This window comes from Oreochromis niloticus, linkage group LG6, assembly GCF_001858045.2.
Source record: "Oreochromis niloticus isolate F11D_XX linkage group LG6, O_niloticus_UMD_NMBU, whole genome shotgun sequence".
Lineage (NCBI taxonomy): Eukaryota > Metazoa > Chordata > Actinopteri > Cichliformes > Cichlidae > Oreochromis > Oreochromis niloticus.
This window is the reverse complement of record NC_031971.2, coordinates 34860667-34888156: the sequence shown is the minus strand read 5'-3', so window position 1 is coordinate 34888156 and position 27490 is coordinate 34860667. Positions and strand designations below refer to the sequence as shown.

The window sequence follows — 27490 nt, the reverse complement described above, 5'->3', positions numbered from 1 at the left end:
CCTGGAAGGGTTTGTATATTGTTGTACTCTGTTGTGAACATGGAAGTACAGCTCAAATCCAGCTCAAAAGTCCCAGAGCTGTTCAATCACAGCGTGAAGGCGGTGTGGTGATGATATTTCTAACAGCATACAATAGACTACTGGCTTTAACAACAAACCAAGTCCATACAGATTTTTATTTGTTTATTTTTTATTCTCTGTCATTTCCTTCCCTGTCACCATCACAAGAAAAGAATGAAATCTGAAATCTCCTAAACCAAATTACAGTTTTTATCAGTAAATTTAACCAAACTACAGTAAATATCTGATGAAGTGAGAGTGGACAACTGATCCCAATTAAGTGTAAATATCATTGTTCTCGTGTGAGATCTGACCAATGTCAGTGTCTTACAAAAAATAAACCAAATAATAATAATAACCAAAAATGAAAGTCATACTTACTGTATTTGCAGCCAATGTATTTTGACTTCTAACCATCAAATTTTGAAATGTCTTCTACTAGAAAAGCCGATCTAAGAAGTGACCTTCTAGCAAATGGATGAGGAAACAGCACACGTCAAACTAAAGCTGACAGCCTTTTTTTATTCAACATATTGAATTAGAATACAGTCAGTGTCAGATCATTAACATGGTGCAGCTACAGGTTTTTAATCTTCTGGTGTCCAACAAAAGTTTAAGGCAGTTAAAAAGTGAAGGGTGAAAATGAGCCGTTGGACAGGGAAACAGACACACAACTGGAATTAATGTTGTCTTTTCATATGAAATAAAATGTGTGACGTGTACAGCACTCGCTCCATCTGTCACATCTATTTGAAATTTCATCCATATTTTCAAGACTTCTATCAATATTTCTCAAACTATTCCTTTTCCTCTGACACGCCTTGTGATTGTGGAATAGAAAGACAGACAAGGAGAGAATACACAAGCATGTGAGAAAAAAAACACAATGAGAGAAACCAAGAGCAGAAAACACATTTTTCAAAATAAGACACTGCATTAGAGTTACAACGTTACTTGGGAGGTGGATTGTGGAAATGAAACACAGTGCTCTGAAGTGGAACACGAAAGAGACAGAAAGAGAAATGGTGCGTTAATACTTCCACAAAGACAAAAGGTGGGGAGAACAAAATCCTCTTCCTATTACAGTAAAGGTTGATGTAGAGAAAAAAGAAATTACGTTCCGCTTTTGTACCACTGTTATAAATGTTCATACAATTTTCATATCAGCGATGCCGGAGAGGAGAGCAGGCCTCATTGGAGCAGCAACATGGGAGAAAAACAGTCACAGTTAAAACCTTAAACTCTTTCATCAGCAGTGCAGTCAGTCAAAACTGAAACAGGGACTGCAAATCATCTATAATTTTCATCACCTTTGTGTTTTTTACATTGTACAATTTTCCGGAACAACTGTCCGCAGGCACTGTCTTCACCATCTTGACAGAAACTGCTCGACTTTGAGGTGTAAAGTTTCTTCGATGAAGGTGGGGAAACACGCAGCCAAACGTTAAGCAACTGGTTTGATTGCATGTTCATTTGAAGTCCATCACCGGTTGGTTATGTGTCAGATTCAATCATTAGGAGCAGATCACAGCCAGACATTGTAATGCTTCTCAAAGTTGCAGTCACCGGAAACCTAGAAATCTCCATATCTACAGGGAGAAAAACACACAAAGTAAAGCAAGTCTAGATAAAGATATACCTGAATCCTACAAATCACCCAGTGCGTGAATGCTGTGCTGTGCATGAACTATTCTATGTGTGTGTGTGTGTGTGTGTGTGTGTGTGTGTGTGTGTGTGTGTGTGTGTGTGTGTGCGCGCGTATGGGTTCTTACTATCTTGGTGAAGACCAAAATCTGAAATTTACTATACTGGTGGGGACCAACAGCCCTCATGGGGACCAAAATCCAGGTCCCCACGGGGTTGAAGGCATTTTTCACACTCAAAATGTGGTTTTAGTGTCTGGGTTACAGTTGGGTTATGGTTAGGTTTAGGGTAAGGGTTAGGGTTAGTCATTCATTTTTGATGGTTAGGGTTAGGGTAGGCAGCTAGGGAAAGCATTATGTCAATGGGATGTCCCCACAAGGATAACAAACCAGATGTATGTGTGTGTGTGTGTGTGTGTGTGATAGAAAAAGGCATGTCACACAAATAAAAAAAGCTCTGTTTTTGCAGAGGGATGGGACATTTCTGATATGTAAAGAAAACTGACAGTTTCTTTTATTTTTAGACTTTTAAATATGAGCCCATGCCAGGCTGAAACATGTGTTGCTCTGTATGTTAATGTGTATTTCACAGTGTGTATGACTCACTCTGTCTCATCAGCAGTGGGCGTGTTATAGCTCTGGAACAGTGGCTGCATAAAGAGTCCCAGAGTTCCCACCACACACACCAAGATGAAGATCCACAGGAACAGACGGTCTATCACCATTGCTACGTACTTCCAGTCTTCTATTATCTAGAACCACATCAACAGATCCAGACCATTGCGGTTAAGGTTTGTATGTTTGGGTCAAACGAAAATTAGCTCGTTAAATCTACCTTTTTACGGTTCAGTGTTTGTAACACCTAAACATTGTAAGGCAGGAATGTCAAACTCATTTTACATTAAGGTCACATACAGACCACCATAGGCCAGTGAAACTCCCTTTTCTGTCAGTGTAAACTTTTAATCCCTGCAATATCTCAATACAGGAAAAAGTAGTGTGATTTCAACTACACAACAAAGAAATGCAGTTCTCTTTCATGAAAGAGAACTGACAGAAGCTGCTCTTTAATTGAAAAAAATAAATGTAAAATGACAGAAGACGTTCTGGTAGCTCATGACACAGACTGTCCTGTAATTATAAAGCAGAATGTTTTTGTTAATTCCCTATTTTATTTTATTATTTTACCATTGACACAATGTGAAAAACAAACATTTCTATAGTAGCTAGTTGAAAAAAATGAACTTTTCTGTCATTTATTTGTCTATTACTTCATTACTTTGGTGTATTATGAATGGCTGTGGGGTGGTTTTTATTAGTAGGACTGTAAAATAAAGGGAAATAAAATCTATGCTCTCCTTCACATCACTATACATCTAGTGGGCCGGGTTGGAGTCTTTGACTGGCCGATTCCAGGCCCCGGGCCTTATGTTTGACACCCCTGGTGTTATGGGTTAGCAGACAGTCAACTGTATGTCATTCAGAAAGAGTACATTTACAGATGCAAAGCATGTTTGTATATTTATTATATCTGAGAGCTGAGGTTTATGATTTGTGCTTTCAGTCAGCGTGTGTTTTACACAAAAGCTTTCTGATGACATTAGAAATGTTTATAGTAAAATAGATAGCTGGCAGATTCCAACTGTATGACAGGAGAACAAAAGCAAACACTGAACACTGAGATATGGCTCGTGTCACATCTGATTTTGCCCTGGTAATCTTCCCTTTCCACCTTGCCTGACATCATGCATCTCCATAATCTGTTTTTGTATGACTTTCCTTTCCTCTTTCTGTCTCTGCAAGAATATATTTTATCTTCTATTCCTTTCAATATTTTGGTGTCCCCCTATATCCCCTATTCATCATCACTTATCTATTTTTGTCTTACCCCTTCATCGTCGTCTTCTGTCTTCATGTGTTCAGCTATGTATCTCACTCCATCCACTGCCTCCTCCAGATCTGCATCTAACTGATTGGCCAAAGGCCTCTGGAAGTCTGAAAAGCCACCGCCACCATCCGGGATGTCACCAGCCGTCCAGCAACACCTGTGTGCCAAATCCTCATTCACATAGAAAGCGTCGGCGTCGGTTCTGATCCCACCGAGTCTGATGTTTGAGTACTGCTTTTTGTTTGTGCTGCCTTGGGTGTTATTTTTACAGACAATACTCCGACTGGCGTACTTCCGGCGCAGTTTATCACGAACATTGGAAGAGCCTGGGCGCCTCATGAGAAGGAAGGTAGGTAGACGGACTAAGAAGAGCCGCTTGACCCAGTCAGGCATGTAGTGAGTGGACGGTGAGCGATGGTGCACGTTGAGGACGCAGACGGTGCTTACAATTGAGAATGTGACCAGCACCATGGTGAACATTAAGTATTTACCTTTAACAGAATGAGATACGGAGAAATGATCAGATGTTGTCATTTACCAACACTACTTCTGCCTTTAATCATAGTGCATTCAGTCTTCAGTCATGTGTTATTCAATAATCAAATAATAGCTGGGTCTCAAATAACAACCAGCAGCATCTCTAACACGTTTTTAATAAAGACTGTGTTAAACGTCTAACTGGAAGGTGTTAATATGCAATACTAAGCAATTTTAAATTAAAAATGATGAAAGAAATATATTGGAAATTAAAATGGTTTATAGCTGGAAAAAAAGTACATCAAATATAATTTAGGAAAAAGAGAAAATAGAATAATAAAACCAATTTAAAAATAGTAAGGTTTGATCAGTCCAATTTGAAAACAAATAAAGTAAAATAATGTAATGCTAAGTAAAAAACTAAAATTTTAAAATGGTTCTAAAAGTAGATATTATTTAAAACAAAGAGTGGTGATAGCTTTCACTTTCATTTGCACCAAAGCAGGTGAAATACATTTGCATGACACTGGGGTGTGCTTCCCAGATTGTGTTATACTATTATAATTAAGGGTTTCCTTCATTTTTTTGAGTGGCGCAGTACTCTGCTAGAATGAAGTATATTTCATTACTTTCAGTTGTTCGGTTTCCCTTATACTGTTCCATTAGTGTTCCTACTGGAATCTCCAAAAGCAGTATATTAATGTTAAGTGTAGGTACACGTATAACACTAGTAATTTAATGGTTTGAACTTAAACATTTATTATCCGGTGAGTCTTTGTGCTCACCAGAGTGAAACTGTCCATAATCTGAGCAGCTGCCTCTTCAGGCAACTATAATATTTTACACCGTTTTTTTAATTTCCTTGTGTTGACTTTGTGCTGAGGTTGTAAACAGCATAATAAAAAATAAAGTGGAGGGCAAGCAGAAAAAGGACTGACCTGTCATGAAACACATTTACAAATCACATATGAAAAATGAAATGTGAAGACCCATCATTTATATAAGCCTATTTCGAATACGGTGTAGCTCTCTCAGTTGTAAATAAATGGCCTTAATCCATAATTGAAAAACTACTTTTTTTTTTCTTGTTTTATGTTTTCTTACACACATCACTAAACAATTATATTTATATAAAGTGTCTGTACACATAGTAAAAACCAAAATATTCATTGCCCTAGGCTACAAACTGCAAATAAACAAATATGGATATGACTAACCTATGAGTGGCACTGCTAGAGAGGTAGGTGGCACTATCTTTGATATGAGCAGCAGGAACACAGTGAGTGCCAGCAGCACTGAGATGCAAAGCGTCATTTTCTCCCCACAGTCTGACGGCAGGTAGAACACCAGGATAGCTAGTGATGTGATCAGCACACAGGGGATAATCAGATTGATGGTATAGAAAAGAGGCTTCCTCTTGATCACAAAATCATAGGTGATGTCCAGATAGGTTATGTCGTTGGGGTCCTCATTTTTGCGTGCTGGAAGCGAGACGATGTCCCACTCTCCACTTGGGGTAAAGTCGTCACGGCTGGCGAAATCACTGGTGAGGATAAGATCTACTTCTGTGTGGTCGTAGGTCCAAGAGCGGAACTTGAGAGTGCAGTTCTGCTGGTCGAAGGGGAAGTTCTGCACCTCGATGGCACAGGCTGACTTGTAGATTGCTGGAGGGAGCCAGAAGATGTCCCCAGTGTTTGAGACCACAGCATTGCAATAGAAGGAAACCTCGTACACGCCATCAGCACTATAGGAGGTTTGGAAATAAAGGATTAAAGAGCATTAAGCACATCAAATATAGAGGAAAGCAAAATTAGAGTCTGACCAATACAGGATTTTTTAAACCAATACTAATACTAATATTTTAAAGTCCAATAAATGGGACAACATTTATTTGTATTTTCCAGCATTTGTTATGTGTAGTTAATTAGGAGTGCCAAATAACTATAAAATGTCAACTTTTGTAATATGGTTGTGGGGTGTTTCTTCGGTCTCTTCTTTACCTGTTTAATTTCCATTAATTTACTATTAAATTGACATTGTTTGCTGATACTTATTTACAAAAAAAAGCAAATGTGGGCCAAGACAGTAAATTGGTTGGGCTCAAATTATTAAATGTTGTTTACCACATGGTAGAAGAGTTCAATGATAGCACAGGTCATGCTATTATTGTCATCAGCACTGGAATTATTCACATAACACTATCCTACTAGCAATCATAACTAAATTGTGAAAAATTGCTAATTGCCAACTTCCCATACCGGGAGTCGAACCCGGGCCGCCTGGGTGAAAACCAGGAATCCTAGCCACTAGACCATATGGGAATGTTGATGTAAAACACTAAAAATAAAGAGAAACTGGGTTTGTGGAAATTGTTAATTACACAGCTCCCACTGAAATACATTTCCATTTTAGTCACAACGTGTAAAACATGAGTGGTAATGATCGAAAACCTCATAATATTGAGAACAGTTTAATAAAATAATGGTTTAATCCACTCATACAAGGCCGCCACAGGAATTAGTTTTCCTGCTTTAAATTGATTTTTCATAGTAAAAAAAATGTCCAAATCACATAAATTTAACTCAGAAAAGCAGCCAAGTCTCTCTTGGTTGGGATCAAATTTGCATACTTACTTGTTATAGAGCACTATATCAGGAAGCCAGATAAGTTTGGAGGGTATTCGCAATTTTTTGATGCCTTCGTATTTCTCAGGATCCCATCTCAACCTGTAGTCGTTCCATTCCTGCAGAGGAGCCTTTGTTATTGTAACCATAACTATGACCAAAAGACCTAAATACTGACCAAAGAAGGTACTGTATAAGAACTGGGCAGCAGAGAAAAGACTGTAGGTACCTGAAACAGCCACAGGTTGGTCGTCATTATCTGTTCTCTCTCATTCTGAAAGCAAAGATCAGTCAGCTGTTAAAACTACATAATACTTTCCATAATGCTATTTTTGTTTTGAGTAAAGGTCAAAGCAATAAATCAATACACACCTTTAAAGAGTGGATGAAATAACACTAACATTTTGGAGCAAAAATATGTATTTTTAAAGCCTGTTTTACAGCCTGAAAGGAAGGACTTACTCTGATACTATAAGGTCAGCCTGTTTACTGTCTTGTATAGAGATGAATGGAAAGGTTAGAATTAAAGTTGTCTGAGACGAATGGTGTTTTAAACCCTCTGGTGAGGCGCACGCAGCCATGGAGGCTAACAAGATCGTTAGTGAATATGATGAAAATAATGGCTTTAAAACCACATTCTGCAACACTTCAGTGGCTTTGGCGATGGAGCAGAAAGTAGTGCATTAAGTAATGTGAATAAGAAGCTTTTAGAAGCCCATGTCACGAGGTGAAAACCTTAAGTAAAGCTTAGTTGCAGTGACTTATAATAATAGTTCTGTGAAACAGAACAACAGGTCATCAAAAATTCTAAAAACTTAAATAATCCAGAGATGAATTATTCAGGTCACTTATTAACATAGTACATTTTACAATCCAACCATAAAGAAATATATCCAAATGGTAAAACAAATAGTTTGGAGAAGAGAAGCACAAAACATCACTTGTCGAGCACAGGGCTAACTCAAAGAGACAGATAAATTGATTCAGACCTTCACAATTACAGACAATTTAAAGTTGTCACTTCTATTCTACAACCTAGAAGCCTCTGAACTGCGACAGTGTCATGAATTATTATTAAGTTATTATTATTACATTATAATGTAAAATTAATCCAGCTCTTTTCTTTAATACTTATGTGGCCATTTTCCTTCTTAAAGGAGACTAACGGACCATTAAAGCACCACTTAATGGTTACATAGTCACCACGTAATAATTATAAAAACTTCTGTAATGCAATTAAAGGCACAGTTCGGTGTTTAAACAAAAAGCTGAACATTCCTAAAAGACCAAAGAGGAGAGCAACCAAGGACTGCACATCCATACAGGTGCTCTAGCTGATTTCAAGACATAAATAGTTTAGAATAATCCTTTTTTGTGACATGTGTATATAAAAGGATGCATGACGGCTGATTTCGGGTTCAGAGTCCTGGTACTGTGTATATACAGACTCATATTCATGGCTTCTTGAGGCACATAAATAGAACAGATGCTTTATTAGCCTTTATGTCTTTAGGAAACACCTGTGTAAATGATCCCCTGTGAAAAGCCCTGCTGAAGCGATATGTGGGAACATATGATGTCACAAACCTCTACAAACTAATAAAGATTGTGCCGTAATCAAGCTGCTACCTCCGTAGCAGGGATATAAAGGCAATGGTGAAATGCAGACTCCACAATTCAAATAATGCAGAAGTGAGTCAATTCCCATGTTAACACTTCACTTGAATCACATCAAATACGAGTTGCCTGTAATGGGTTTTGGTTGCGTCAAACTAAATCGTCACAAGTCCAATTTTTCATTTGTTTCAGGTAACGGTGTTTGAGCCCAGTAGACTCTGATGCATGATAATCTGGATGTAGTTTGTGTGTACTCACCACACTGATGAGCTGAGACAAAGACACCTGTATGGAGACGGTGACCTGCTGGCTCTTATTGACAGCAGGTCTGATTAGTTTATTGTAGTGCTCTGGACCTAAAAGGTAGTTTACCAGGCGCTCCTCTGCATTCTCTGCCCAGCTGCCTGCAGAGAAAATACAGAATATTGAAAGAAGTCCAATTAATCAAACTGCTTTAAACATAACATGAATCTGTTTAAAATATGTAATATTACAGACATGGTTACGTGGAACTCCACTGCCTGAAAAGGCAGAGGCAATAACTAATGTCATTCATAAATGCCATGTGTTTCCCCTGTGGCGATTCACAGCCACTGGTAGGTGTGTAGTGTATCTTTGTATCCTGCGTGTGCGAGTGTCTGTTTCTGAAAACAATGTCTGTTAACAAAGTAAATTTACCAGAGGCCATTACAGCTGAATCACGTGTTCTTGGTTAAGTGTGAGCATGTGTACATCTTGCAGTTTGACACTTTACTGCAGGGTTTTAGAGCACAGAAACACACAAGGCTCCAGTCAAGCATCCCGGTGAGACAGCCCCTGAAGCTTTATGTTTCCTGAGCCCTAAATTATTGGTTATATAAAAGTAATCGTATGAATAAATCAGAAGCAAAATGCTCCAGTTGCCATTATATCCACATTGTCAAACAAACTGACAACAGCGCAGTGAGGATTGGTTATCTGGACCGCTTCCCTCCCTGTGGCACACGAGTTGTCTGTTTTTGCAAGATTGCATGCAGTGAAGACTGTGTGAGCATGGATGTTCTTTTTTTTTAGCAGCACCCTGCTGTTTCAAGTTTTCATGTCAGAGTGAACATCAGTGGTTTCAGCTGAAGAGAGGCAAGTGAGTCTCTTAGAACTAAATGAGAAATCTTTAGCTCTCAGTTTATTTTAACTTCAGAGGATAAATGGTCTGCCATCAAGTAAGAACCTCAAGTATCTCTTTATGTAAGAGGCAAGTTATTTGTTAAAATGAAAGCTAAACCGCTTAATCACATTTATATTTCTTCTGAAGTGGCCACAGCAGAGTTCAATACTCTGTGTTAAATGCATGAACGTACGTAGAAATGTTTAGATTACGCCCAGCAAATTAGGCTGTCATTAAAGTAGCTATATGAGAACAAATGCTGTATTTAAATATAAATCAAGTGGATACCAAATTATGCATTTTAACAGAAGATTTGAATGGACGTTTAATAGGAAAAAAGCAGTAAATGTAATAATATTGCAGTGCTGCTCTGGTATTATTTAACAACTTGTTGTCAAAAGTTACCACATGTTAATCTCAACAATAAATATGGAGCTTTAACAAAAGGTCACTTAGCTCCAGTTTGCATAAAGAAAAGGGAAAACAAAGGAAATCGTCTATCAAAAGATACCAAAATGCAGCAGCACTCCTGAAGCTCATTTTGCTTAATCTGTTTTACAAGGTATTCCCTGACTGTTTTACGGATATTTTAAAAATGGAAAACTCCTACTCTTTGAACCTCTGGCAAGCGATAAAGCTCAATTTTCAGATTTTTATTGCAGGATTGCAATGAAATACCTCTCTGTAAGTACTGGAGATGTTATGCATCATGATCCACTTTATGGTGCTGGCATTTTGATTTCATGCATCTAACAAGAAGCAGAGAATTTCTTGCCGTGGCAAACTGATAGCATTCATAATCGACCACTGAAACCAGCTGGAATATCCAACTTGTTACAGATGCTTCTGTTTTGATTTAACCATGTTCCCGACATCTGTTGTAGTTACTATCATTTGGGAATGGGAGCCATTGAGGTAGGATGACTTATTGTAAATCCTAAACTGACAATTCAGCACACATTAGTGGAATGCTAGTGTTGTATGGGCAAAATGGGCTTCCCTATAAGAAAACGTACGTCTGCTAAAACTGTAACAGAGTATGAGCATTTGTTTCGAAACAGGTGCTAATCATTTTTAGTAATTTAGATTCACTGAATCCAATTAGTTGAGGAACTCACAAGCACTCTCTGGCCAAATTGCAGCCAATTTCAGCATAATGACATAAGTAGGAAGTGAAAAGGCTCTCCATGGATGGGGTCTCACCAGGATCATTAACTTCCTGGAGTCTCTGACAGGATTTAGTGGGCAACATCCTTTTTTTATGCATGCATGATCAATTGTTGGGGTAATAAGAGTGAGATAATAGCTGCTGCATTTACTAGTATTTACTATGATACTGTACTTGTGCAACATTGCTATTCAAACTAAAGCAACAGAGATATTCTCTGTTTCAAGATGTTTTACTTTCCTGTCAAAACATGGCAGTTCAAGAGGGTGATATTAGACGTAAGTGACTAAAGCCTCAAACATATTATGGAGCAATAAACTCTTTTCAGTTTCCTTTTGAAAAACTATTTCAAACATCTAGTCTGCTACAAGTGGGACTGACTCATGACTTTAGCCTTGCGATTATGCCAGCGTTAGAGTTTTCACATTCACAAGTATGGAAGGGTTTACTTCAAGGGGGTAGCAGTGACTTAAATGTAATCACTGAAGAGTAACCCCCCCCCCTTGTTGATACCTTTTATATTAAGAACAGTTTAGCTTCCAGTAATCTGCAGTGATGAGACTCATTAAGATTAAAACACTGACGCTGTGATGGAAGACTGGTGCCACATATCATTGCATAGTACAAGACTAAGTTAAATCTTTAGGCCTTCAGAGAAATGCAACCACTCACAACAACATGATGGAAGACACAGAGAAGTGCTATGCCGCTTCTCGATGTTTTACAGCCTTTAAATCATTTAAAGCTCAATTCCAGGGTCTCATGCCTTCTCTTGATGGATGCTGCAGACTAATCCTTGACTATGTTACCTGCCACAGCTGATCTTTGTCAGAATTTGTAAGAGAAAATCTACAGACTGATGGCTCAGCCTTTTGGTTGTCTTCATTCTTTTTGGAAAAATTACTGTATTGTAAGTCTAGCTTAAACGCTAAAGCGTAACCTACAAGCTTAACCAGTTTTACGTGTATACAAGGCACCACTCTCTGAAATAAAAGCTAAAATCAAGGCCAGGTAAGTAAGAGGACGCTTTTCTTTTAGGGCAGTGAGACATCCACATTTTGCCTAAAAAACAGGAGATGGTGCTTTCTTGGTGGTAGATAAAACAGGGCTCTTATTCAATTATTCAAGGGCACATCTGCTTTTACTTATGGGTATTTTAAGAGTATGAACACCACCCACACTTCCTCAGGAAGTTCTTGCAGAGTGCTGTTGTGGTTGCTACAGATTCCTGTACTGAGAAACACAAATACACATCAAATACACCTCTTCTTGTGAAACACAGAGGTCCTGTAAACAGCATGAGTCCGGTTTTATAGAATCCAAATATAGAAAAGACAGATAATATAAGATAATTGTAACTGTGTCTTTCCAGGGAATATGATCTGTTGATTATAGGTACAGTATATGAACAATATGAGTAGAAAACCCAATACTTTGGGTTGCAGGTACTACTCAGTGCACTTGTTCAAGTCATTAATATTCTCCCTTTAAGAGTGGGGAGGTAGGGGTAGCAGTTTGAGGAAGAGTTTAAATCATACAAATACATACAAATTAGAGAAATGACATTAGTCAAGTCTGATCTGGATTATTTGGGCATTTTTTATTAAATGAAGAAGAACAAAATTCTGTCATGTAAAGAATGGTTTGAAATATTATTTTAATATTTGTAAAGACTGTGGACTTTCAAATACTGACTTTGGTAATATATAAAAGTCTAAAAGCTTTGAATACATTACTATAAAGTGAAATAATAACATGTATTTGATTAAGCTGAAGTGAAATACAGAAATATGAAGTTTAGTTCTTCAGGATTAGCTTCGGGATTTTCTTTTATGAATCCCTCTGAATAAAAATTTAAAAATGTAGATAACTCTCACAACTACCAAAATGTTTAATTTATTATAGGTAAGTAGTGGTATTGCACTAATTACATGATTATAAATAGAGAAGTATCGACTAGAAAAGCATCCCTTCCTTTAATTTGTCTTTCAAAAGATTTTCCACACTTTGAAGCACAATCATTTGGATTGTACCCCTGAGATTGATTTACAGTTAATATAAGATTCTCTTGTGGCACCATTAATGTTATCCTTTGCTACAGGACACCCGAAGCTTCAATCAGGTCAGTTATCTCCTCTGCAGTTCAATGAGCCTATTTTCAGGCCATAATCACTACCTAAGGGGGTATAGTACGTGTGTGTGTGTGTGTGTGTGTGTGTGTGTGTGTGTGTGTGTGTGTGAGAGAGAGAGGGGGGGGGAGTAAAAGAGAGAGAGAGATCAACACCATAGACTTGGACATCTGTTCTTAGCACTAAACTTCTCACAGAAAATGTTTCCATATTCATACCAGTTTGGGATATTTAAAAGATAAGAACTTACTTGTTAGAGAGAGAATGAGGAGCACAAGAGCAGTGCTGGTAGTCATCTCCTTCACTACGCTAAGTTGCTTCTTTCTAATGACTGTCTTCTAAAAAAATTTAAAATCAAATAAAAAAGACCAGAAATGTCTTGAATGTCAAAAGTGACGTTTTAGCCCAACCTCACAGCTTTCCCTATTACTTTTTTCCACACAGGTGCTCCAGGTGTTTTCTCCTTTGCTGGAAAACATGCAGAAACTTTGGCTGTTATGGTTAAAAAAAAAATATCACGTGTAAAAAGTGTTTATTTGCCAAAGGCAACATGATGGTCCTTTACTTCAGAGCATCCTGCGGGAGTTGGGAAGCCCATTTTGCGCAGCCGCCAGGAAGCAACTCTCGATCCAAATCCAGTAGACTAGTCCACGACGGTGTCCAAAAAAATCCACATTAAACTTGTTTTCTTTTTTAACTTAATCACCAATATTTGCCTTAAGTTTCTTTTGATGAAGCGCCGATAACTTGCAATTGGCGCAGCTGATGAGACTAGCGCGCATGCAGGCGGGACGCTTGCGCTACATTGGCTCCTCGGGGTTAAACCTTGCAGTCATGGTCCACAAAGAAACCAGGAGCGTTTTTTCCATCAAACTTCGAGGAGAAGCTACGATGAAAAAGCAGGAGGTCGGGGCTCGGAGAGGGAGGTGCGTGTCTCTCTGCTTGTGTGCTCCTCGCGCCTCGGACCGGAGCAGATACACACGTCACGGCGTGGACTGATGTGCATCTGCCAGTCTCATCTAGATGGGCTCTTTTTCAGCCACTGGCGCTTCCACAGCCTACTTTTTACAACACTGTGACTAACTAAACTTAAAGAGTGCGTTTAAAACCACCGCAACCTGGCGACTGTAGACCCCATGTTAAAGAATCAAAGACGCAAATTTAAATGAGAAACATGGTGTAGGATCAGCCATTCAAGTCAGATGAGCTCTATAATTGTTTTGTACTGGCACACAATCAGAGTATAGACTCACAACTCACAACCTGATATACGTCAGACTGATGGAAGAAGACAGTCTACATGTAACGAACCTAGTGTTGCAGATAATCCAGCACTTAGGCTTCCTCTTTAGGTGGTGTGAAATGTATATAATAGTCTAGACATGGAGATCCAGGTCCTTTTAATCGAAAATAATATACATGTTAGGGTTTTATAACCATGATAATGTGTTACTAAAATGTGTCAGTATAGTCTGCAGCAGAAACACATTAGTGCTGCAAATTTCTCACTGCAGCTTTGACATATGGCTGTGTGAAGACTTTCTTATCGACTCATAAATCCAAGTTAACATTATTTTACTTTAATTTTGCCTGTCCAAAAGGGGTTACCGTGAGTTACAATGTTCTGGTGTTAAACAGACCATAATCATTTGTTTGATGGATGAATGTGATATTTTTTAAAGATAATATATGATACAATGAGGAAAGCAATACAAGCTGATGATTCGAGCTGATTTTGTAACTCAAAGACGAGATAAGCCATGCCGGCTGACAGCACACCACTGTGACCACACCACATCTTGATTTCTGCTGTGACATTCAGATGATAGATTGAAAGAAACACGTGGAGTAAACAAGGCTGTTCCCTCTGACAGTTTTGACAGGTAGGATGATGGAAACTCTAGGTCCCCTTGCCACATTTGCTAAATCTTATGTCGGGAACCTTGGGATAACTTTTGACTCAGCTATTATTGGATGATCACATTAAACTTATGATTTGCTCTTGCTTTTATAAGAAATATTAATAGTCATGCTTTTGCTTCATCATTTACTTTTCTTAATAAAGCCTCTTTGGAGCATCTGCAAGATATTCATAATGATCCTGCAAGCCTTTTAAAAGTCTTCTACTCACATGTCACACTGTTGCTAATTTAGTTGCACTGGCTCCCCATTAACTTAAGGCTCCACTTTTAAGATCCTGGATTTGACTTTTCGAGCTCTGCATGGACAAGCATCAGCAAACATCAGTAAGCTTTTACACTGATACGTCCCCAGGAGGTCCTGAGGTCATGTGGTCAGGATCTGCTGGGCATCATACAAGGTTGAGAACTAAAGGAGACAGACCTTTTGCAACAGTGGTCCCCAGACTCTGGAACCCTCCCCATCTTTTTTTTTATTAAATTTGATATTCTAGCATTTTTGTTATGAAGCACTTTGTGATATTTCGATTGAAAGCTGCTAGATAAATACAATTGTGTTTAATTCTATCAACAATTCAGGCTGATGGTGAATGGTGATTTTTTTTTGTTTGTTTGTTTTACTGTTGATAGTTTTGTTGCGTTGTCCCTGTGTACCACATTTAATTTAAGTTGACTTTTGGACTGACATTTTTAGTTTATACTTCTTCATCAGAAGAATAAAGACTGGTATTTCTGGTACTCTCACACTCAGGTTTTGCAAGAGGTTTCTTCCTGTTAAAAGGGAGTTTTTCCTTCCCACTGTTTAAACAAGTGCTTGCTCAAATGGGAGCTGATGTCTGTGTTTTACCTTAATGTCTGACCTGAGATGATACTCACATGTTAGTTTAGTACACGTGAGTGTATTTTTATTGTTCATGTAGGTGCATGTGGCTATCACAGTAAAAGAAGAATCACGTTGCAGCAATGCTTAAAACAAAGAAAGCCTGGGGTGGGAAAACAATAATATGAAGAAGTCATTAACATTCTGCTCCTCCTTTAGAAATGTATGCTTGGGTCTCATAAATAAACCACTGCAGATTCAGTGATTAACAACGTTATGATTGTTAATCACTGACTTGTCGTGGACTTGTCTTGGAGATTCAGGTAGTTTTTTTCCTTTTTGTATCTTTTCATAATCTCAAATTTTCAGCTGAGTTTGATGCAAAGCATTTGATTTTCTGAGTGCATATTCCTTCCCACAAGACAGAAATATTCACGTTAAAAATAAAAATGGAGAGATTTATCCAAGGTCTATCATTGATGCAGTTAGCATGTGCATAAATCCATCACAGCACAGGCCATATAACTAACACATTACTCCCTTACACGGCCCAGTGGAGATTTCAATCTGCTATAATGGAGGTGACTGTCTGCTTCAGTCAAGTTAACTGGCACAACAGTGCCACGTTTTACAGCAATTCATAACACCCTTCCTCCCATGCTCTGCTGCTCCATCACTGCTTCTGTCTTACACAGGCAGATTTTAGGTTCATAAAAGTGCTAATAAGATATCTGAAAAAAATGATGTATTTACAGTAAAAGCACAATATTTATTAGAGGCAAAAATAAATCAAAATATTACACAAAGAATGAGTTACACTGTTAGTTTTACATTTTTATTCTTGGTTACTGTATGAGTGCACTGGGAAAGGATCTTCATATTCGTAAACAGACATCTGAGTGACGGCGAAGTTAGTCAGTGAAGAAACTAGTCAGACCATCAGTTTTCACCACTGATTAATAGATTTATAGCTATTTATTAACCAATAAGCTTTTTTCCTGTTATGACACCTTCTGACCCATGTTAAATATCCCTTGGAGTCTCAGAACATGTAAGACTCTAAACTGGACCAGTGATCAAAGGGAGCCTACATTGTGGTTATGATAACAAGAGAACAAGCAGAAAGGGGACTGTAAATACCTCAAGAGGTGTTTCCAAGTATATAACACTGAGAAGGAAAGAGTGAAAGAGGAGTTGTGAGGTGTTGGAGATGAGAGCCTAAATGAAAAACTGACTAAAGTAGGAAACTGGGTGAATCAGCAATACTGAACTTTGAGTCCAAACAATCTGCATCAGCTAATTTGTGAAAAGTAGCTCAAGATCCTAAAATAAAGTGGCTGTGGGAATGTTTTGGAGTACTGTGAATGTTGTGTTTAGGAAAGAATCCATTTTCTTAAAAGTGCGTCTGAGAGCATTGGATGGGAGAGAAAAGTAGATTTGAGAGACGCCACATGCTGAAATAACAATAATCAAACAAAAGTGAAAAGCAGATGAGTCTGGGACTGAGGTCTGAGGAAAGTAGGGTGTGGTTGTCCAGTTCACGCTCAAAACATTAGACCATTGATTTATTAGTTTCTTGATGATTTTGTAATTTTTATGTCTACTAACACAAATGTTGTGTCTGAATATTACTGAACTGGTAGTTTTAGAGTTCAGTTCCAATTATAATTGTGAGGAAGACGTTATTAGTGTCTTGCTGTTTTGTCACTAAATTTCTTCATGATGTCCAGATTCATGTTTAAATCAATATTTTTAAAAAAGCAATAAAATAGAGAAATACTCTGTTGTTATGTGAACATTTAAACATGCATTATACATGCATTAATATTCTAATAATGCACAGCATGCTTAGACATGATGGCATAAATTATGGGCAAGCACACCTATGAACACAATAAGAGTGAAAGAGCTGATATGTAACAAATATCACACAGCTTTTGTGTAAAGAAGGACATCAGATGCTTTTGTTTTTGTCCTTTTTAAATATGTGCTTACGTTAAACCTGATCCCACAAAACGTAATCAGCTCATTTGTATTTGATGAGATTTAAAGGACATTCTTAAAATGTATCTATTTTCTTTACTGGCATGAAAGAGAAGATGATTGCATTTTGAGTGCTCTGGAAGCTGTCCATTTATTTTATGTTGATTAGCTGATGCTTGATGTAAACCACATTTTCCACTTTGTTGATCCACTGAAATGTGTCGGAAAATGATTTGATATAAAGTTGTCACTTAACTCTGTATTTTTCCGCTGTTGTAAAGGTTGATCTAATGTCTTTCACAAGGGGGGGACTTTACCCACTTTACCATAAATGAAGATAAAATCAATGTTTTTCCTTTTGCCTCTACCTGTTTGCTTGCTGAAAGTAACATTTCTCCATCATTAAATCTCATTTTATCTCAACAGTTCAAATATGAGAAAATAACCAAAAAGTTTGTTAAGCTATTTCATAAAACATCTATTAAAGATAAAAGAAAACATTAATCAAAAAAGAGAGTGTTGAAAATAGGCATACAAATTTGCATGCTTGTTTTTGAGTGGAATATTTGTATTGTTGATGTAATGAGCTACACCTGGGACTTCTCTAAGTCAACTTAGGGGTAAATACCTATACATTTTACATTATCTCACTTTAGTTGAAAGTAACTGTATAAATAGAGAACGCAAATGATGTGTGCTCAAAGAAAACATCAAGCATTCTTTATTTGCACTCCATTTGCCACATCAGCAAAACGTCATTATGCACCTTTGATAGAAACTTCCATAACCAGCCATTGTAAAACAGTAAGTTTAATGGAATAAATGGACATCAAACTACATAATAAAACTTTAACTGTAAGCTTTAGTTAGGCCCAAATTTTAATTTTTTTTGTGTGTTTTGGAATGTATATCTGTCATCATATATGGAACTTTTTCTTAAAAAACAATACTTCTGTTTTCCTTAAAATAATTTTCATTGCCACACAATCTAAACCAGTGAATGTCACACAGTATTTTCTAAGTGTGGCTCCAGTGTCCTGTTTGGAAGCTTGTAATTTTTACCACCACTAGATGGCAACAGAGACTCAATAGATACTACAAAAACAGTTAACGTGGAAATCCTGCAGTGTAAAGGGAAATCGTGTCATGTTTGTCAAGTGACAAATGAGTCAATAAATAAATAATAAACATTTCTTTCTGAGTTTCCCATAACAACAGTGTTACCCATAACAAGTCTACTAATTTATATGGAGGCTCATGTTAAGATTAACCTGCTTTACTGTGCAACCCAGTTTTCTATGCTGTGGTACAGGAAAGGTATACTTCTTCTACACGTATGCCAGAGATCACAGAGTGGACTTTAAGAGGCCATTAGATTAGATGTGTAAGGTAAGCATCTTTTTTTTTTAAAGGCTGGAAAAAAAATAATTTTGCAGCTCGCCTCTAGATTCCTTTGTGGAGGTAGGTAATCATTTTGATTAGTCAGTCATTTAAAATTATTGCAATTTTGTTCCAAAAACATACAACCTGTATGTTTTATTATCCGATTCATCATTATTATATCATTATTTGTTGACATATTAGGACATTTCACACATTTGTTGTTCCAGATGGCTTACAAGGGAAAAACGTTTTAAAACTCATTTTAAAATTCATAAATGTCCTAATATATCAATGTAATCAGAGAACAATACTTTTGTTTTTTAAATTTTTATATAGATATTTATTGAGATCAGCTGAAAACTATAGTACATTAGTACATCAAGACAACAACACCTTCTATATATATATGGAATCAATACCTAAACAAATAATATTAAGAAATAAATGCCAATATGCGTATATATATATATACGTATATATATAAACATATATAAGGAATGTTCTTAAAATGTATAGATTATTGTTATTATTATCATTATTATTATTATTACTATTTTTATTTTTATATTATTAGCGAGTTTGTATAAATTACAATTAATTTCCAGGCTACATCTTTTTATGCTGCACAAACAAGACAAAATACACACAAATACAAGATGGGAAATAAATCCAAGCAATAAATAAATAAATACTGCATTTGATCAGTTGGACTCCAAATATATCAAACAATTCATTGGGGCTTAGTTCCAAGAACCCATAAAAATACATTAAATTTACTAAAAGAGTAACAGAATAACAACAACACAAAATTATGTTCCGCTGCAGTCCATGTTCCCAAGGAAAATATCCTTCAAGTTGCGGCTACAGGACAACCCCAGGCAGCTCATTTGGCTTTTGTGTTGACGTAACAACCTAGTGGCTGCTGGTAGAGGCTGAATGGATATCCTCAATGTCACATTTTGATGTCCGGTCTCTGAATGACAGATATTGTAGATATCAGATATGAGTACCTGTGAGCAGAACCTTTACCTGCCTTTTTCAACTCCCACAGCGCAGGAAAAATGTCCTTTTCACATTGTAATCTCCCACTTGTCTTGTAGCAAAACACATCCATTTATGATTAAGGTGTCCCGCTGTGGCCACCCAACTTCAAACAGAATCATAATAAACATTTTCAACTAAAGACTGAAAACTATTTTCTGACTGCTGGTGTACCTGCTTATAATGACCTAGTTTTTATGTTTCTTCAAATTCACCAAAAACACAAATTAAAACTTCACCTGGGATGGTGAATTCCTAGCTCGTCCATTTTTTGCAGTTCTTGTCTTGACAGATGCTGTACGAGCGCCACACCAACACAGTCTCCCAGAACATTAACAGTACCATTGCAGCGATCTCTAAAAGATACAAAGTACAGAGAACTCAGAAAGCATGGTTTATCAGCACCTTTGCATACTGCTTCTTTACGTGAGGTCTCAGGCAAAGCAAGAGTAGCAATAACATCAAAAACATTTCTTCAACTTACAGCAACCATTCTATAACCAGCAAAAGGGAAGCATCCCTCACGGGAATCCCAACTACTGTCAAAATGAAGAGAGTCGTCGCCGTTCCAGTAGCCGGGATTCCTGCTTCTCCTATAGCAGACACTGCCACCGTCACACTGTAGACAACACACATAGCAGAACACCACTATTGAATACAAAATAATATACAGCTGTATACTGTACTGCCTTAAGTTCCATGCTGAAAATGAGACTGAAGGCAAATATGAAAATTTACAATAGGCAGGAGAGTAGGCGGTAAGGTAACTATGAGGTTTAATCTGAGATTCATGGAATTAATCCTTCTAAGATTTTGATTTCTGTCTTCTGGTTGGCTTTTAAATTCTAAATGTACACAAAGCAATTTCATTGGGCTTACATATTTGATATGGCTACTGGAAAAAATAGCTTCAGATCTACAGAATTGGCTGGAATCTTTCAAAGACAAATATCTGGATACCTCTTGAAACAATAACAGTTGCCCAAAGAAATAAAAGCTGAGGCATTATACATAAATCTACCAATTCACACGAAACCAATATTATACAGGACTATTCTAACTATTCCAATCCATCAGTATTTGGGACAAAAATATGTTTGACAGGAAACCAGCTGAAACATGTAAGATTTCTACGTGTCTGGGACGATCATGCTACAGAAAAAAGATTTTTATAAAAAGATTTTTGTTTTAAATAAGGTCCAATCAATGTTGAAACATACAAGAAACATTTCTGTTTAATCAGAAAAGACAAAGAGAATGGAAAAAGAAATATTACTGTCACTTACCCAATGGTAAATAGCTGGCTCCAGTTTAATCTCATGCTATTAAGCTGGGCAATGAAAACTGCCGCAGCTACTTCATAAAGGGCTGTTCCATCCATATTGGCATTGATCCCAATAGGCAGCATGAAGCGAGTGATTCTTTTGTCAACGTTGATTATTTCCTCACAGCACGTATAAGTCAGTGAGACTGCATGGCTTGAAAACACAGTGTATGATTTGTTCTTTAACATCTGTAAGCATCTATATGTTTTCTTTATATCATTATAAGTCATCTCTGTGATATGGTATTATACAGAGTTTTTATACAAAGATAAAAATTCTAACCTGCGTGAGATGAGCAAGGTCCTCAGCAAGGCCGGAGAAATGCCTTTTATGATGGGAAAGGGGTTTTGTCTCACAAACATGACATAGATCAGTGGTAAAATTACTCCTGCATGGATGAACAGCCTAAAAACAGACAAAAAATACAATATGAATACGAGTTATTCCAATTGTACTTACTGACAAGAAGGTGCTAGTAAAGTATGCATTTACATTAAACATACCCAGTAATAACCACTGCCGTAAACTTTCCCAGTTTGAGGACAGCATCCCACTTTTCCCCAACCTCAATGACGTAACTTGCAGTCATGAACATTACTCCTATAGGCACAAAGCTGAAAAGGAAACAATAGAATTAAATTAATTGGTTTATTTGAAAAGCCAGTTAACATTAAATGTGTTAGTTTTTACACCTTGAAAAAATGATTTGTTTTTGATAGTGTATGACAATCAGGAAATCAGGCCACTTGTATAATTTAAATCTTTGCATGCTATCTCTTAGGTGTTGAATGGCCTCCTTGTAGGAACTATTTCAGTGTACCCAATTATCATCTTAACCACTTCCTTGGTGGCTTCGTTAACGGCGTTGATGATATCCACGAGGAGTTTCCCTGTTTCACCCATGTTCCGGAGGGCCAGGCCAAAAATAAAAGACATTCCAATCACCCCCAGTGTATTAAGTCCATCACTGTATTTGCCCACTAGACGTACTTGCGTCTCTTCCTAAAATGAAAAATGAGAAATTCATTGAGAACAACTTTCCAACGGAAGTCATCACTGTAATTTCACAAATCATTTACCGTGTCAGAGGTAGAATTGTTATTGTCTGATTCAATGTTCACCAACACCTTCTGGGTCTTGTACTAATGAGAAAAAATAATATAAATAAGAATAGTTAACATAATTAATAAATAACCATGAATATGAGATCGTCTGATTGGTGTAAGTAATAAAACATACCTATTTAAAGCTTGACAGAACTAAGTTTTTTGGCACCATATTTCTGAAAAAGAGTCAAGAAAACAAGCATCATAGAAGATAAAAAACTATAACTATTAGTTGGTGTTTTGTGTTGAAGCACTTAAAAGAGAAATGTGGTGCTTTAAAGTTATAATCTAAACCTTTGTTAAACATTAACACATATGTTACTTAAAAGAAAGCCTCACATATAGCTGCTTATGCAACTAAGAGTCTCTGCAGGTTGGAGCCAAACAAATTTATTATTGCCAATAATAAACTGCCATTCATTATTGGATTATTGCCATGAGTTTTTTGGTTTTTTAACAATACTGCATATAATGTTTATATAAAACTATGCAAAGGGAGAAAGGGCAAAAGTCCACAAGAGTAGTTTTCTCCAACAGAAAACATGAACTGCTTCAAATTTTAACTCTGAAATTTCTCAGGCACAAGCAAAGCATGACAAACTTTAGGACTGAGAAATTTCTGAGTTAGGAGTTAAGTTTCAGGAGTCTCAAGCCCTTACAGCATCTGAGAAAAATATGAGCTTTTATTCTTAATGGCAATGCTACCAAAACAATATGAAAACTATTAGTAATGTTAACATATTAGAGAAGAAATGTGACTAACACTTCTAATCAGCAGATTTGATAGTATTTCCATAGATTATGCTAAAACTCACTGCTGAGGTACAATGTCAATGTAATTTTATTTATAAATCACCAACTCACAGCTTTTTTTAAATTGCTTTATAAAGACCTTATAATATTAGCAACATTAGAGAAAATCCCCTATAAGCAAAGACTTGGCAATGGTGGGAAAAAAGAACTCCCATTTAATAGGGGGAGGCCTGCAGCAGGAAATTAGAAATGGTGACAACATTGCATTACACCAATATAATGTGGAATTATATAATGTAGCAGTTTCTTCCATTTCTGTTTCTGGATCCATTGTGTGCCACTGAACACAGATTAAATTTGATTTTTTATTTCCATTTTAGCAAGGCCAGCTGAACAATCACAACAGACTCCCCATTTCATCAAAGATGAGCAAAAACCAGTTGTTTAAGACAGAGGGTGAAAATGAGAGCTGCAGCAATGCACACTATGAGAAAATTTGTATTTGTTTGTTTTTATAAAGTTAAAGACGTTTTTCTCAGATTAAAGGATTTGACTGACTGATCTAAATCATGCTAAACTGGAAAATGAAACCTAAATAAATGGAAGAAAAGTAAGAGTTAGGAAGGATTCTGAGAAAACAAATGTTCTTCTTACCTTATTAGATCCAACAAGACATCGACTGTTGAGAAGGCTTCATCATCGTCATCATCAAAAACAGTGTCATGACTGACCCCAGGCTTGATCACCACTACCAACAATATTCCTACAATATATAATAAGAGTTTTAACAGAGAAATAAATATTCTGTAGCAACAAAAACAACGCACTCTGCTTAAGCAGGTCTAGATTTATTAGTTTTGCGTCTGTAGACCATCATAGTGGATTGTAAATCAAACAATCAATATGGTGATCAATTGCCTTATCTCAACCCAAAAGACCATGCTCTTCCATTATCATGTACAAAACTGAATGCAGAAAGACTCACACAAGCAGCAAATGAAGGTAGCTGCAGTAGTGGAGGAACTCAAGGGCACAACATTTACTGTTGTCCATAGATTCTAGACTTCAGACAGGCTCTATTTTAATACTATTTCATCATAATATTAAACAGATTCTATATTTAAATGTATTAATTTATCCCATTAATTTTAAGCCTCTGAAAATAAAGGACCATGTATAAAAACAGATATAACTTTTTACCTTTTGTAAAATTGATTGTTTGATTTATAATCCACTGTGGTGGTGAACAGAGGCAAAAAAAAATGTGTCACTGTCCCAAACATTATGGAGTGCACAGATATACAGATAATATTTTGGGAATATTTTTGGGAAGTCTAATGCTTTAACATAGAAAAAAAAGGTCTTAAAAGATAAGCAAAGATTCTTGAAGCTAAACCAAAATTTCTCTTACCTACACCTACAGACAAAACAGTGGTTGAGACAAAGTATATTATCGCTCGCGCAGTGATTCTTCTGGATATGCCAACACTTACACCACAAACTCCTGTTAAAGACATGGTATAAAAAATAGTACAAAGAAAAAAAAGTGTCCAAACCATACAACACCTAAAAGAAAACAAATATTACATTTTCCTGATCATAAATCTTTCTGTGTTGAGTCCACATTGAAACCACTGCAGTTTGTTTGATCAGCGAGCTGTGGAGTGATGTGTCTCAGACAACTGTCAAAATGTATCTTTATTAAAAATTTCATAAAGGATTGTCATTATGTCAGTTTTCATTGTTAAATTTAAAACTGCAAGGAGAATTATTCTTAGATATATTTATTACTGATTATTATCAGACATTTGACGAACAACCACTTTGGTCATTTAAAATCCAGGTGTAGAAAATGTGGGAGTTAATGTAATAGTTGGTAGGAAAAGTACTCATGGCTTACCCATTATCACACTTGACACAATGAGAGGAAGAGTGACCAACTGAAGCATCCGCATCAGTATTTCTCCTGGGAAGCCGATATAGATTCTTTGAAACTTTGTCAGCTTGGCGTAGGTCCTCAAAATTGCACCCATACCTACACCTTTGAGATAGAGCAATACAGTTGGGTCCATGAGTAATTGGACAATGACACAATTTTTGTAATTTTCCCTTTGTATAACACAACACTGAATTTTAAATCAAACAACCAAAATTCAGAGTTTCAGATTTAAATCAATAGGTTTTAGAAAGGTTTTTTTTTTAATTCATTAACTAGGAATTACAGTAAGTTTTATACGCAGCCCCCCATTTTCAGAGGCTCAAAAATAATTGAATATTTGACTGAAAAGCTGTTTCATGGTCAGGTGAGGCCTGTTTCCATATTATCCCATGAAATATTAATCATATAAAAGATCTGGAGTTGATTCCAAGTGGTTATTTTATATTTGGTATTTTTTCACTTGAACTCTCAATACAAGGTCCAAAGAGATGCCGATGCAAGTGAAGGAGGTCATCACTAGGTTTATAACCCAAATGAAATTAAAGAGGTAGCAAAAACTTTATAACCAAAATTAACTTATACCAAAATGATGGGGAGAGTAAAGTGTGGAGAAGGAGCTCACAAACTTTAACTTCATCAAGAGCAACTCTAATGTTTCTTGAGATAAAGAAACTCTTCATTCTTTAATGGCCAAGTCAGTCAGCTGATCTCCATCCACCCAGTTACGGAAGGCAAAACTAAAGAGAGAGAGATCCACAAACAAGCAGCAACTGAAGGGCCTGCAGTAAAGGCCTGGCAGACCTCAGGGATACATTAGCTGCAAAGTTTTATCATCCAAGTAAAAAAAAAAAAAAATGTGTCTTTATATTTGCAGTTATGTTCATTTGTGGACAGCATGGTGTTGTGGGGGTCAGCACTGTTGCCTTATAGCAAAAAGGTCCTGAGTTCGACGCCAGTATCTGTATGGAGTTTGCATGTTCTCCCTGTGTTTGCGTGGGTCCTCTCCAGGTACCCCAGTTTCTTCCAAAAGACTTGCTGTTAGTGGGGTTAGGTTAACTGGTGATTCTAAATTGCCCATAGGTGTGGATCTCAGTGTAAATTGTTGCCCGTCTCTCTGTGTTAGCATTGCATCAGATTGGCAGGGTGTACGCTGCATTTTGTCCTATGGTAGCTGGGGTAGGCTCCAACCCCTGTGACCCTGATAAGGATAAGTGGGAGAGAATGGAGTGGTGTTAGTTTTTCCAACTTTTGATTTTACTTCTGATGCTCTGAGAACAGGAGATTCTCTTTGAAACTGCCTGTAATTCCTAAATAGTCAAAGCTTTTCTAAAAGCTGTTTGTTTTGTACAGAACTAACTTAACTCTAGGGAAATATGCAGAATTTTCTTAAGTCTTAAGCCATCCTTCATTCCTTTGTATTTTGGTAGGAAACTGGGATATAAGTGCAGCAATTTCTTGAATCTGGTACAAGCATACAGAAAAATACAGTTCTTATTATTTAAAACACAACAGTTCCAGTGTGTTACAGTCATGTTGAAAAATGTACTTGTTACAAATCAGACTTTTTCACTCTTTGGTATAATATGATGGATAAAAATCTGGCACAATCCATGATTTCATCAAATTTGATGTCTGAACCTCCACTGTATTTTAAAGCTAGCAGGTAGACACACATTGTTGTACCTCTCTCCTGGCCTCTATCATGCATACTGACAAAAATGTATCCAAAACCTCACATTTTGATTCATACCACCATACAACCTGTTGTCACAAATTTTCTATTCAGTTCTTGTGTAATTTGGCATACATGAACTTTTTGTCCCATGTTCCTTCCCTTAATAATGAGATGTTTACAACCACCATTTCTTTTTTTTTTTTTTTTTTTTTTTTTTTTTTTTTTTTTTTTTTTTTAACCTGTCCCGTTTGGTTCTTTTGCCATCAGAATTATTGTCTAAAGGCGAAGAAAGGTGCCCAACGGATTTACTTTACCAAATTGACCATCCCAGCCTTGCCGTAATGGTCCATTTGATTCACCTTTTATTGTTTATTTTATTTTCACTTGCTGAATACGGGACAGACTTAACTGGGGGAAAGAAAGGGGAGAAAGAAAGAGGGAAAGAAAAACAGTGGGGAAGAGGGACGGGGAAAAAGGGCAAAAAAACAAAAACCAACAGAATAAGCAGACAAAAAAAATACATATATCGATCACCTGGATCACCTGTTGAGAAAAAGAGAAAGCAAGCAGAAGAAAACGAGAGTAATAAACAACATCACAATGATCTATGGGAATATGACAGTAAATACTAAATATTAAACATTATTGTGCAGCACGTAAGATCGACAGCGCACAGTGTGCTTTGAGGTAAGAGCCAAAAAGGGTGTAGTTTGTGTGTGATCACCTGTGTGTACACCTGTGAGCATGAGCGCGCTTGTTTTTAAAAGGTTCCTTCATGTAATGATCTGCTAGAGGG

General features: G+C 36.9%; 2 protein-coding genes and 1 non-coding gene across 3 annotated transcripts; all 3 read right to left on the bottom strand.

Moving 5' to 3' along the window:
• Nucleotides 1-585: 585 nt before the first annotated feature.
• LOC100700288 (neuronal acetylcholine receptor subunit beta-2) lies at nucleotides 586-13713 on the bottom strand. Its single transcript, XM_005470015.4, has 8 exons — nucleotides 13001-13713; nucleotides 8568-8713; nucleotides 6922-6966; nucleotides 6702-6811; nucleotides 5286-5812; nucleotides 3592-4082; nucleotides 2310-2455; nucleotides 586-1649 (listed from the first exon to the last, which is right to left on the bottom strand). The coding sequence occupies exons 1-8, from the start codon at nucleotides 13044-13046 to the stop codon at nucleotides 1634-1636; spliced, it is 1527 nt and encodes a 508-aa protein (XP_005470072.1). The 5' UTR covers nucleotides 13047-13713; the 3' UTR covers nucleotides 586-1633.
• Nucleotides 6318-6389, bottom strand: trnae-uuc (transfer RNA glutamic acid (anticodon UUC)). Its single transcript has one exon. It is a non-coding gene; the product is annotated as a tRNA-Glu (tRNA).
• Nucleotides 13714-19338: 5625 nt separating the features above from the next.
• Nucleotides 19339-25113, bottom strand: LOC100700566 (excitatory amino acid transporter 3). Its single transcript, XM_025908223.1, has 11 exons — nucleotides 24981-25113; nucleotides 23735-23843; nucleotides 22497-22503; nucleotides 22301-22363; nucleotides 22042-22223; nucleotides 21725-21835; nucleotides 21504-21626; nucleotides 21183-21374; nucleotides 20381-20515; nucleotides 20136-20252; nucleotides 19339-19828 (listed from the first exon to the last, which is right to left on the bottom strand). The coding sequence occupies exons 1-11, from the start codon at nucleotides 25111-25113 to the stop codon at nucleotides 19768-19770; spliced, it is 1233 nt and encodes a 410-aa protein (XP_025764008.1). The 3' UTR covers nucleotides 19339-19767.
• Nucleotides 25114-27490: the final 2377 nt, after the last annotated feature.

Excerpts from the sequence above, each read along its gene's own strand:
- LOC100700288 (XM_005470015.4), bottom strand. The coding sequence starts at position 13,046 with ATGACTACCAGCACTGCTCTTGTGCTCCTCATTCTCTCTCTAACAA. Across the intron at positions 8,714-13,000 it reads CCTCATTCTCTCTCTAACAA|GCAGCTGGGCAGAGAATGCA; the intron begins GTAAGTTCTTAT and ends TTTTCTCTGCAG. Across the intron at positions 2,456-3,591 it reads CAGAAGACGACGATGAAGGG|ATAATAGAAGACTGGAAGTA; the intron begins GTAAGACAAAAA and ends ATGTGGTTCTAG.
- LOC100700566 (XM_025908223.1), bottom strand. The coding sequence starts at position 25,113 with ATGGGTGCAATTTTGAGGACCTACGCCAAGCTGACAAAGTTTCAAAGA. Across the intron at positions 21,627-21,724 it reads ACGGCAGTGGTTATTACTGG|GCTGTTCATCCATGCAGGAG; the intron begins GTATGTTTAATG and ends GTCTGTTTTTAG. Across the intron at positions 20,516-21,182 it reads AGCCAGCTATTTACCATTGG|TGTGACGGTGGCAGTGTCTG; the intron begins GTAAGTGACAGT and ends TGTTGTCTACAG.